This window comes from Magnolia sinica, chromosome 7, assembly GCF_029962835.1.
Source record: "Magnolia sinica isolate HGM2019 chromosome 7, MsV1, whole genome shotgun sequence".
NCBI lineage: Eukaryota > Viridiplantae > Streptophyta > Magnoliopsida > Magnoliales > Magnoliaceae > Magnolia > Magnolia sinica.
Window position 1 is genome coordinate 94,293,788 of NC_080579.1, and position 12,986 is coordinate 94,306,773.

At 41.1% G+C, this 12,986-nt stretch overlaps 1 protein-coding gene across 2 annotated transcripts; it reads left to right on the plus strand.

Annotated features, from left to right (window-relative positions):
* The first annotated feature begins 329 nt into the window (after positions 1 to 329).
* LOC131251779 (AT-rich interactive domain-containing protein 4) lies at positions 330 to 12,986 on the plus strand. Of its 2 annotated transcripts, XM_058252721.1 has the most exons (16): positions 330 to 916; positions 948 to 1,609; positions 1,723 to 1,914; positions 3,294 to 3,347; positions 4,018 to 4,106; positions 4,193 to 4,466; positions 4,916 to 4,972; positions 5,928 to 5,959; positions 7,761 to 7,896; positions 8,342 to 8,515; positions 8,936 to 9,577; positions 10,555 to 10,692; positions 10,840 to 10,938; positions 11,461 to 11,561; positions 11,664 to 11,754; positions 12,657 to 12,986. In XM_058252721.1, the coding sequence occupies exons 2-16, from the start codon at positions 1,463 to 1,465 to the stop codon at positions 12,753 to 12,755; spliced, it is 2,325 nt and encodes a 774-aa protein (XP_058108704.1). In that variant the 5' UTR covers positions 330 to 916; positions 948 to 1,462; the 3' UTR covers positions 12,756 to 12,986. The 2 variants fall into 2 exon arrangements, with proteins under 2 accessions (XP_058108704.1, XP_058108703.1); XM_058252720.1 differs by having other exon boundaries at positions 330 to 1,609.

Below are 12,986 nucleotides of genomic sequence, written 5' to 3' on the forward strand. Positions count from 1 at the left end.
ACGATCTAACTGTGATGGAGAATGACAAAAAAATTGCAGTGAGAAGACTACATCAACCATCCATTTTCTTACTTTGAATTAGGGTCACTTATTATTTTACTTAGTCATTAATCGTACGGTTAGGATCACTTGATCGGACTTATTTTAGAGGTATGCTCCATCCAAGACATGCCAAGACATGCTTCACAACTTGGACGGTCTGGATAGATGTGCGTAAGTGGGAAATGTGAGAAAGATGAGTCACCACCACTTTTGAACATGGTGCAAACTAACACAGGAGTTACGTAAGAAATCTAGAGAGAGTTTCAAGCAATGAGGGGAAAAAAAAGAAAAAACAAAAGAAGAAAATCAAACGAACAGCAGTCATGAAATCGAATCGCGTTAGGAAACGAAAAAAAGCTAAAAAAAAGAAGAAAAAAAAAAATCCAAAACAGCGACCAACCAAAATCAAGAAAACCCAATTTTGAAATCGAAAAATTTCGAAATCCCCGCACCATAAAAATCCAACCTTTTCGAATCTCAAAAGAGACTCTCTCTCTCTCTCTCTCTCTCTCTCTCTCTCGATTGTGTTTTGTTTGGTTTTGACTTGGACGCGTTTGGGTAGGCACTGACACATGCGCGGAATTGAATTTCGATTTTAATTTGGATTTTTTTTTAATTATTATATATAGAAGTGTCCTTTCGTTTTATGTGATTTTTCAAGGAGGGTGGGGTGTTTTTTTAGGGTTTCTTTCTTTTCTTTCCATCCATCTCTTTCTACACTGCTTTATTAAGTCCTCTCTCTCTCTCTCTCTCTCTCTCTCTCGCTCGCTCGTTCTCTCTTTTTTAGGGATTTTGGGGGCCTTGGATGGGTGGTTTTCTCATCTGGGTCGTTGATTTTTCGTGGTTTTGGCATCTGGGTCGTTGATTTTTGTAGGTTTTGGCATCTGGGTCGTTGGTTTTTGTAGGTTTTGGCATTTGGGTGGGCGGTTTTGTTTGGTTTTGGCATCTGGGTCAGTGGGTTTTCGTGGTTTTGGAATCTGGGGTGTTGATTTTTCTGGGATTTGTGATGTGGGTCGGCGGTTTTTCGTGGTTTTCTTAGCTAGGTCGTTGATTTTCTGAGGATTTCTCGTGTTGGGGGTTTCGCCTTCCTTTCGTGTGGGACGGTGGTTTTTGCTGATTTCGTGATCTGTTTTGGTGGGGTTTTCTCGATTTGGGGGGATTTTTTGGGGTTGGATTTGGAAACAGAGGAGACGGTTTTGTTGGGTTTTTTCTCTTTGGCTTGGTGGGTTCTAGATTTGTGAGATTGGGTTGGAAAGGCTGATTTCGGGTTTGATTTAGTTTCTGACGCTGTGGTTTGATTTTGGGTTGGAAAGGGCCATATTTTTAATGGGGTTTTGATTTTGTGTTGAGGACGGCAGCCTTGGAGAAATTTTCATTTCCCTGCAGCTGTGGTTTCAGTGTCATGTGTAATTTATAAACAATGTTTCATGCCCAAGTTCCTCCGCGACAGACTTGCTGTCTCCTAGCGGTTTTCTGCAGAAAGGTTGCTGATAATCAGAAGCTGAAGGTTGGGGATGGTCGGCCATTGTATCCCTTTCCGGAGCTCGTTTCTTCAGGCCGCCTCGAGGTTTTTCTAATTCTACTCTGAAGTTTTCTTGTTTCACAAAATTGTGTTTGTTGTTTTTCTGTTGAATTGTGTGGGTTTCAACTCCAGAATTTCCCCTTTTTGTTCAACCACAGGTTCAAACTCTTACAAATCCGACGACTGATGAATTTAAGCATGCTTTGGAATCGTCGGAGCCAAATTTTGTGTACTTACAAGGAGAGCAGCTTCTAAATGAGGAAGAGATTGGGCCTCTGATGTGGGGGGACGTCGACTTGTCTTCTGTGGAAGCTATAAGTGGGCTTTTTGGTTCCACATTGCCAACCACAGTAAGCCATTTACCGTCTTTAAGTGTGCTATAAGAATACGAATTCACCTTTCCATTGTTTGAATTGCAATTCACTCTATTAAGAACTGTGTTGTTGTTTGAATTGCAATTCACTCCATTAAGAACTGCAATTGTCACTGTGTTTGAATTGCTATTCTCTCCTTTGAAAACTTCCTTTGATGTGATTGATACTTTGTGGAATGTTTTCTGCTTGTCAAAATTGCCGAATGCTGTTAGTTCCTTTGTTTCTACGACTAAACATTCTTACGTTCTTCTTGTCATTGATTACACAAAGATTGCAAAATGGAGATTTCTTCTAGCATTTTATTTGGAAAACAGATTCACATACGTACAAAGAAGTTACAACTTATACATCCTGAATCAGATGCCACTGATATATAATCTACAACTCTCAAAGTTCTCTTCAAATTCACATACAAAGAACATGTAAGTGACAGCACTCTGAAGCACTTGAACATTTGAAGGATAGTCCCAATTTTCTTGGATAGATCAGACTTCTGTCACCGAAAAATGAGTGTTCAACACAGCCAAAGTGCAATGTCATGGTCGGTCATGTACCATGTATAGGAGTGGGATTGACAAACTACAAGTGACTTATTCCCATAATGCATGAACAGCATTTAGTGGACTTTATGATTTCAAAAAATGCTTGGCAGTCTCCAAGGGAGGAATGAGGATGTCAATCGTCTCGTGGCCCAAAGAAGAACATTGGAGGAGTCTCAATGATCCATTTCGTGATTGCTTCCCTCTTCTGTTCCCTATATTTAGTCACTGGCCACTATTTATTGACAAGCACTTGGTGATGCTAGATGAATTAGCAAGATGTTTTTCTTTTGGCATGGTGGTGATGTGGGCCATAAGGGGTGGAAGTTGTGGCGGCGTGATCTTCTTTGCAGTTTCTAGGCATCCGGGCAGAAATAAATGATGGATGCTTTTGTAAGCGATGCTTGGCTAGAGGGCTGTCTTTAATAGGGCAAAAAATGGATTTTATAGCATGTGCTGGTTGTATTATGTCTTTTAAGACTGGTGCTTTGTTCCACTAGGCTGTTCGGCCTTGTTTGTTTTCTTTTTGGTGTAGACACGCATTTTAATAAAAGAGCATTCTTTGAGTTGTTCCTTTCTCACTGATGACCGCAAGATCATGGAATTTATGGTTTTTCTGTTGAATTTTTCTTCATACGTCCAAAAATTTCTCTTCTTTAATGAGGTCCACAGTAGTGCATGTGGGGAGATTCTCCATACTTTTTGATAGGCTGATAAGTACTGTTGGCGATGGGTTTCATTCCCTTTGTTTGAATAGAGTCTGGAATATGCATCAACTCATGGTTATTACAAAGGTATTGTGAAATTTGGGTGCAGGTTTATTTGGAGACTCCAAATGGCGAAAAATTGGCAGAGGCACTTCACTCAAAGGTTGTTATTATTCTTTTAATCTCTTTTTCCTTTCTAAAAGGGCATGCTCCAGTGGTACCTGTACCACCGTAAGCTATGGTGGTACTGGGTAGATTTGGGGCCCACATGATGCATGCATAAAATAGAACCCACCCATCGGATTAGTCACTGCATGTTACTCTAAGGTTCCTAAAATCAATCTGATCTGTGAAACAGGTGGGCCACACCACAGGGAAGAACAAGTTGGGAGGGAATGCCCACCTTTGATTTTCATGGAGGGCCCACTGTGTTCTGTATATGAAATCCATGCCGTTTCGATCCTTCACCTGATCTGCATGAAGGTGTCGAGTTAAAAATCTGGCTGTTTCGATATTCATGTGGGCCCCGTTTAAATTAAGCATGTGAATACCCTCTCACATGTTCCCATGTAAATTAGCATTGGTCAGGCTGATGTTTGACACCCGGTGGTCCTATAAGGTGAGGCATCTGCTTAAAGGGTTAGTGGCCTTCATACAGCTTGTGGGCCCTGCATCTGCTTGCTACCTTCATATGAGCTTAGGGTAGTACCAGTGTCACTTGAACGGCATCTCCTTCTAAAAATCCATTTTTTTAGGGTATTGTATTTTATGTTTCTCATCTTTTAAAAAACATGCCGGGTCGATTTTTTTTTTTTTTTTTGTCCTATTGGCAGGGAGTTCCTTATGTTATATATTGGAAGAATGCATTTTCATGTTACGCAGCTTGCCATTTTCGCCAAGCATTGTTGTCAGTTGTTCAGAGGTATTGTTATTCACTTTTTCCCCCCCTGTTAGCAAAGAAAACTGACCTCTCATGATCTCATGGTCGGCTATTCTGTGGTTGGGCAGCTCATGCAGCCATACATGGGATGCATTTCAACTTGCGCATGCATCATTTAGGCTCTACTGTGTGCGAAACAACCATGTCTCGCCATCCAACTGTCAAAAAGTTAGTGGTAAGCTTGGGCCCCGCCTGCTTGGGGAGCCTCCAAAGATTAATATTGTGCCACCTGAGAATGAAGTGGAGGAGGAAGAAGAAGGCTCACCGAATGCTCCGGCAATAAAAATATATGATGATGATGTGAGCATGAGATTTCTTGTTTGTGGAGAGCCATGCACCTTGGTAAGTAGGCACCTTTTTTTTTCTTCATCATCTTTTTTTTTTCCTCGTTGTTATGTTATTCTTCTTTCTTGTTGTTTGTCGGCCCCTAAACAGATTTTTTGCTAAGCCTACGTGTCCCTTTACTAAGCAGCTACATGTGCCAACACGGCATGTTTTGGGACATACAGGCTGTTCATTAGGTTTGCCCATCATTTAGATGAGGTAGCCCAAGAATCATGCTGAACTACTTATCAGGTGGTTCACCTGTGTATGAAAATTATGAAATGGTTTAAAAGACAAAAAAAAAACCTTCCAATTCAACATACCCATGTGGCCTTTGTTTTTTTTTTTTATTGGGGGGGGGGTGCATACGTGAGATGTGTGGCCTTGGAAAAACTCACTTAGTTGCTCTCTAGTAAATGGGTGAGTCATTATCTAGATTCATGCTTAATAAAATGACTTCTTTCCAGGATGCATGCTTGTTGGGTTCTTTGGAAGATGGCCTCAATGCTCTCTTGAACATTGAAGTAAGTATCATGATGTTTGGCGTGCCCGTGCTTAATGTCCATTACTTCTTCTTTTTTGTCTTGTTCAGTTCATATACATTCCTCTTTAAAGTACCTTTTAATAAATAACCTCTCTACATTCTTTTGCCAATTTATCTTTACTAGCCATAAAGAGATTATTATCCCATGACTTTACATCCCTCAGGTTGCCTTAGAAATGGATTCCAGCCGTTCATCACAATTGGTTATATTTAGGGCTGTCAACGGTTTGGGCCCAGTGTTGGTCTTGGCCCTGATTTTGAACTGTTTCGGGCCAGGCTGTCGAGCCGGGCCTATCAAATTCTGAATTTTTAGGCCCGAGCCTGACCCATTGACACTCCTAGTTATATTACAAGTGGTGCGCTCTAGTGGTATAAGCACCACCATAAGCTACGGTGGTACCAGGCAGATGCTGTACCTATGTGCTACATTCATAAAGTCTAACAAGTACATAATATGCATCAAGGCATGTTCCCTCCATGACCCTAAAATCAGAGTGATCCATGAATCAGGTGGACCGCACAACAAGGAACACATTGAGAGGGAATATCCACACATCATTTTTGTAGAGGGCTCACTGTGCAGTGTGCTGTTCAAAACTTCATCTGATCTGGATTAGGCTGAAAAACAGATTGTTTTAAATTCAGATGGGCCCCGGTGTAAATCAAGGCTGGGTGTTCCTTCTCACATTGTTCACCATTTTGTGGCCTACTTAAAGAGTGTTGGATCAGGATAATTTTTAGCACCTGAGAGTATAATATGAGATGACACATCTGATGGATGGATTGGATGGTCTTCATCCATCATGTGGGCCCCGCATCTGCCTGGTACCACCTGAGCCCAGCCTATATTAAAAATGTCCTATTTGATTTTTCATCTTTGCAAAGCAAAGCTGCAAGTTTTTGCTGTTTTGACTTACCTTGTGCTGTTTCTCCAGATACGGGGGAGTAAGCTTCATAATCGTGTCAGGTATGTCAGAACTTATTTCTCAGTTTTTGGTTGCATAGATGTCATGAACTGGGATGATATTGTAGTTCTTTTAGCTATTATTATTATTATTATTATTTCTGAGTAACTACATCGAGAAGGAGATGCATGCATTTTCTTTCATTATTGCTGCCAGCTGTGTTATTATTGATGCTTTAAAACTCAGTCAGGACTGGGGGGTAAAACCTGTTCGGACCAGTTAGGCCACCAAAATGGGCCAGGTCACCTTAAAACCTGTTCAGTTCTGGGGACATCTGTATTTGTAAAAATAAAAATAAAACAATTTTAACTGCGTCCTTCAAAGGTTGAACCCAATACTAATATTTGAATAGCAAACATTCCAACCATCAGATAAGCTGCTAATTTGCTCAACTTATATAAGTTATCAAATAAAATAGATAACTGGGCCATAACGGGCCATTTGACCTGGGCCATCCATCGAGGCCCTGCACAAAGGAAAAAAGAAAAAGAAAGAAAGAAAAAGTAACAGTGGCATGGAGCCGGTTGTTTTGCGGTCTGATTCATTAACATGTCCAATATCTATCAACCATATGAAATGATAGTAGCCGCCTGATGAAAAGGACAATTAGAACTGCTGGTCCAAACTTATGAGGGCACAGTTGGGCAGTTAGAATCATGTTTTGAAATACCTGTTTTGGTCCCTGACTGTCTCAGGTTTGAAACCGACTTGTATTATTGTAACCAAGTGGTATGATTTGTTTGAAACTCGGCAAGCCGTGGAACCAATACAGAAGGCTACTAAAACCTTACTTTGCAAATAAAAATTAAGAAAAAAAATCATAAGAAGTCAGAAAAATTATGAAAATGAGACCAAAAAACAATTATTACAAATTTTGATACCTTTACACAACTTAGATTAGTAAGTTCAAACCCAAATTTACACAAATCAGTTAATAAGCACATGGGACCACACAACATTTACATGACTTGCGTTAACGTAGTCTACATAAAAATCAATCTTAATCCATGAATTGATTTGGGTTATCGTCTGGTTCTTCATCAGCATCATCATTGCTAGCCTCTCCTTGCCGTCACCTCCACCACCAAAATCAATATGAGTGGCACTATTGTTATTGCCCCGCCTGCTAGGACTGTGTGGTCCTCACTGCCATCAACCGTCTATGGCAGCAGCCCCACCATGGCCTCCGCTGCCACCGCCACGTCCAAAATCAGTATGAGCAGCACTACTGATACACCTTGAATTGTGGTCGTTGTTGTCACTATCGACTTTCTATGGCTGCGATTGTGAAGCAACTACTGCAGTGGAGAGTACGATTTTGTATTTTTATGAGTCATTCATCTAATGGGGCCCTTGAAAAAGTTTAGTCCATTGTCATCTTGAAATAATTTATTAGATTATTAGGTGCTATTACGAACCATAGTTACAAACTCTAATTAAATAGATTATTAGAGTTTGGTGTTCATGTTTTATACTGTCTCCATCTCTCTCAACCATTCCATTAATTTTATTATGGCAGTTTTTACATGGTTGAACATCCATGTAATGGTTAGGGATCAATCGATTTTCAAGCTGTGGTTGCGTGTAGATGCAACTGACATCTCCAAGAGAAATTTCCATATAATTTTTATGATTTCTAGGAATGGTGTTTTGCTGCAATAGTAGTACTAGGATGGGTTACCTCCCCTTTTGCTGATTTCAATTAGTTGGGATAATGCTTAGATCATGATGACGATGATGTTTTGTACCTTCTTCTTAACAAATCACAGTGCCTTGATCTGATGGTATGGGAATGTATGACAGTGCTGCTCCTCCGCCTCTTCAAGCCGGAACATTTTCTCGGGGGGTTGTGACAATGCGATGTGATATCTCGACTTGTAGTTCGGCTCACATATCGCTTTTAGTATCGGGTAGCGCACAAACGTGCTTTGATGATCAGGTAAATATGATGTGTGAGGTATCATATGATGCTCGATCTAGAGGAATGCCAATTATGTGACCCGTCAATGACACAACTGAGGCCACCTTCGTGTAACTCAAGCTTTCATCTGGTGGGCACCATTTTACATGTGATGCCATAATATTTCACCTATCAGATGAACCTGACCATCTGTTGGATATGGACAATTACAACCAATGGCTCACATTAAAAATCAGCTCAAATCAGATAGGATCTTCCACGGGTGGACTTCTGGGGTATCCACCGTCCACCATAGCAACCATCATATGAACAGCTTGCATCATAGATAGATGGGCACAATATGTGTAGTCTATTGGGATACTCAAATATTGTATTTTTGTTTGATGTATTTAGATGATAAAGTTGTTTCCTCCTAGGAGACTTTCAAGCTCTGCTTATCGAGTTGTTTTCCATTGATGGACAGCTTTTGGAATGTCATATAAAGAACGAAGTAATTGAGAAGAGCCAGTTAGTGCATGCAGTGCCTAACTGTGAGGAAGGCAAACCCTCTTTTTCTGAGCCTCGGAAATCCGCTTCAATAGCATGTGGGGCCACCATATTCGAAGTTTGCATGAAGGTTCCGACATGGGCTGCACAGGTTTCTTTCCCTTGCCAAACTGTTATTCTGTCGAGTCTCTTTTGTGTTTCTTGGTGTAGTTGATCGATTTTCCTTGGGTTTTTACAAAAAAAGCGGCATATACAATGATTGGTTAGAAGAAATAAATTTATTTTTGTTTGACCCATGACTGATACAGGCAGGACCATCTTGCTGTAACATGCGACACACACACACACACACACGCACGCACCTGAGCAGTTGCTTGATTGAACATTGTATAATTCCTCTCTATGGAAGTCCAAGTTACTCCCTATTAATTGACCCAGGTTTTGGCTGTACCAGGTCTTGAGAAGTTTTAGCTTTTTTGACCACGTTGATCTTGGTTTCATTTCCAGCATTTGCTTGAACCCATGTTGTGACTTGTGATTGCTGTATGTCTTCATATGCCTGCCATTACAGGTTTTGAGGCAGCTTGCGCCTGAAGTCTCCTACCGTAGCTTGGTTACGCTCGGCATTGCCAGCATTCAGGGATTGACTGTTGCTGCTTTCGAGAAAGAGGATGCTGAACGCCTTCTTTTCTTTTGTACAAGGCAAGCAAAAGACCCGCATCTGAAAGACACGGTTCTCTGTAGTCTGCCGAGCTGGTTTAAGCCACCTGCTCCTAGCAGAAAAAGGCCAGAGCCGTGCCAAGAAACAAGATGTGTCACAAGTAGTGATATGGTGGACAAGAACGGAGTGAGGAATCCAAATGTAGAACATGAGGACATTAAGGAAACTGAATTGATAGAACGGGCTCGCATGCCGTTGGTACCCGTTAGACTGAAATTGAAGGTAGCTGCCATGAGGCCTGTTCCTCACACACGGCAACACAAAATGCTGCCGTTTTTGGGAATATCGGAAGCCAACATGTATGATGCGAACCAGGCAAAGGCTAGCTTGCCGATCGTTCCCTCCACGAAGCACAATCACGTGCCCCCACCTCCCACCACACATCGAAAATCAATGTCAAGTTCTTTTCAGGCTCAGCAGATTATTTCTTTGAATCCACTGCCGCTGAAGAAACATGGGTGTGGTCGGAGTCCGATTCAAGTTTGTTCAGAAGTAAGTTGTTCTGTTACTGCCTTCATGTGCAGTTTGAAAATGTTCACTGCAGTTTGAAAGCCAAGCAATCTGTCTCTGCTTCTTTGTTCAGTTTGGTTGGCTCGACTTGTTAGTCTGTTTGCCTATTTATAAGAATTGAATCTGGAAAGGTTCAGGGCTCTGTAGAGCCAAGTGATAGTGCTCCTAGTTGCATAGAGATGTTTGGACAGTTTGATCAATTGATCTGGAGTGTCCAATAGAGACAGCCCAGACTTCTCGGGACACCATGCAAAAAATCACGCTGATCATATGATCCTATCAATCTGAAAGTCTGCTGTCTTTAATATATCCATTTGTTTCCTGAGCCATGGATAGGGTGGTTAGGAATGTCCTGTCAAAGTGATTCTTTAGAACTACAAGCAATCAATGGTAAGGCCCCATCAAATAGATGGTTCAAAATGTTCATTTGGACCTATTTTCCATAAAAATTTTGGCCATCCATTGTGTAAGCCATTGATCAGATGGTTTGGATCAAGGATTTATTGATTGGACAATTCATGACCCACTATGCAACTAGAGGCACTATACATGTGCCCTGGGAGCAGCAGATCATTTATTATCTCAAAATGTAAATGCTACACAAGTTAAAATTGGTGATTATTAAAGGGTAAAAAGAGAGACTTTCTTTTTAGGTTCGTTTGGTTGCACCAAATATAATGATATCAACCAAACTCACTCTTAGAGAAGAGTTCATTTGTTCCAAAAGAAACCCATTATAAGTTCATAGCACAATTTTTATTAAGGTATATATGAATCTCAGCTGACTCCTGGTGAGTCGACTGACTATTCTCCACGTGAATCAATTCTCGACCATGTCTGGGGTTTTGGTTAAAATGAGTCTGGTTTGTTCTGAGTTTCTTTTATAAACTGTCATTTTTGCCCATGCCATGTTTTCATACCTGGGTATCCCTTTTCTTTGTTATATATTTCCATTGCAGGAGGAATTTCTGAGGGATGTCATGCAGTTTCTAATCCTTCGTGGGCATAACCGGCTTATCCCTCAAGGCGGGCTGGCCGAATTCCCAGACGCAATACTCAATGCGAAGCGTCTGGACCTGTACAATCTATATAGAGAGGTAAGCCATTCGCCTTTCTTGTTTGGTTGAATGATTGGGCAAGGCTCGCCGATGTGAACCATACCCTATTTTTATATACGGTTCTCTTGGAAGAATCTCATTCCTCCAATGTGAGATCATAACCATTCATGTCTTTATCTATTTCAGGTGGTTTCTCGTGGAGGGTTTCATGTTGGGAATGGCATCAATTGGAAAGGACAGGTTTTCTCGAAGATGCGCAACCACACGATGGCCAACAGAATGACTGTAAGTCCTTGCCTCCCGTGCACACATCTGTCCATGTGCTCGCTTAGATGTAATCAATTGGTACATAAACACTAGAGATTGAGGAAGAGCTCTTATGTGATATATGAGCCCTACAGTAGATGGGACCCATCATGAACATGAACTCGTTAAAAAAGAAAAAAAGAAAAAAAGGCTGCTACTCCCAACTCACAGGCAGCCACCCAATGAGCAGGACTGACTAGCTGGATTTGTGTATTGCTGAAAAGCAGTGAAAAAGTACTAAAAAAGCAAATGAACAAAGCATATTTAAGCAAACAACCTTATCAAATCCGGCTGTTGATGGGTTGGCCCGGGTTTTGAACAGGTCGGGCTGGACCTGTCTGGCTTGGCCTATTCAGAAATTTTGGCTGTCCCGTTCCAGTGTTGGCCATTAAATGCAGTAAATTTATTAAGCGGAATTCTTCTCGACAGCTGTTTTGGATATTACATTTTCTGACTGGCACTTCTTCAATCCCTCACCTTCTTCTGTGATAATTGCTGCAGGGTGTTGGGAATACATTAAAAAGGCACTATGAAACGTATCTCTTGGAGTACGAATTAGCACACGACGACGTTGATGGAGAGTGCTGCTTACTCTGTCACAGGTCTTAATCTCATTCTTATCTTGTTTCTTTTCTAATCTTTCCTGTCATATCCCTTTTTCGGAGTAGTTACTGATCATTGGGAGGCTGGGAACCTATCAACAGTAGTGCTGCTGGCGATTGGGTGAATTGTGGCATATGCGGGGAGTGGGCCCACTTTGGTTGTGATAGACGGCAGGGTCTTGGCGCATTCAAGGTACACAAATCTCTGCCATCTCTTCCTCTCTTTATCTGACATTCAGTCCCTAAATAATGCTGAATTGGAATAAAACAGTGGATTTAGTGGCATTCATTAAATGGTGTCCGTATCCCTGTAATTACCGGACCACCTCTTGGATGAGCCATGGCAAAAAAATTGCAAAAATTGGAGGGTCTCGAAAGGCCCGTGTGGATACCACCAAATAAGTAACTTTTTCTACTTACAGCGGTAGATAAGTAAGTTTGGTTTATGATCAATTATAAGTAACTTTTAAAATAAAAAATAAAAAATTTAAAGTTAATTACTTCAGTTTAATAAGTAGAAATCATGATAAGCTACTTAAGGCATAAGTAGCTTATCTTAAGTAACTTACAATCCAAACACCCGCTTAACTTTGTGATCTATCAGCCATTTTGGATGATCAACAAAAGTCTAGTGTTAACTGTACAGGGCACGCCCCACAGGTCGTGTGGTCAGGAATGGCCAATGGCGGCAATCTTTTTTTACTTTTTGGTCCTCCATGAGGTGGCCTATCAGTTACATGATGTGCCGTAATGGGGCCGAATTGGCCATTACATAACGGCTGTTATGGAATAAATGACCTGTATCAGCCCTGTCACAGCCTGGATACAGGTTTTATTTATTTATTATTTATTATTTTTTAAAAGAGACCATTATGGCCTGTATCGTAATGGTAATCGTGGTGGCCGTTATGGCCACCATTACCTTTACGGTACACCTTGATCAGTTGGTTGGCTCAGTCAAGGTCGATATCGAATGGGTCCCCAAGTAGTGATGCAGATGGGTTGGCCAGCATATGCCCCCAACAGGCCGGAGAGGCTGAAACGACTTGAAATTTTTTAGTTACATGTCAGGCTCATTGATTTTCTATGCTGCAGGACTATGCGAAAACGGATGGGCTAGAGTACATTTGCCCGCACTGTAGTCTAACCAGTTTTCGGAGGAAATCGCAGAAAACAGCAAATGGGTATTCGTAAACATAGACGGTTTTGTGGTCCCATGTAATCTTTTCTTTTTTAAAATATCATTTTCTTTTTAAATCCTTTTTGAAATGCATAAGAGAAGGCCCCAATTTGTAATGAGGCTGGTTTGTATTACTATTGTTACCCATCAAAGGTGGTGTAGGCTACATCATATATTTTTACGGTCCTTTGAAGCCATAATTTACAGTGAAATGGAAAAGAAGAAAATGCCAACATCCTAACACA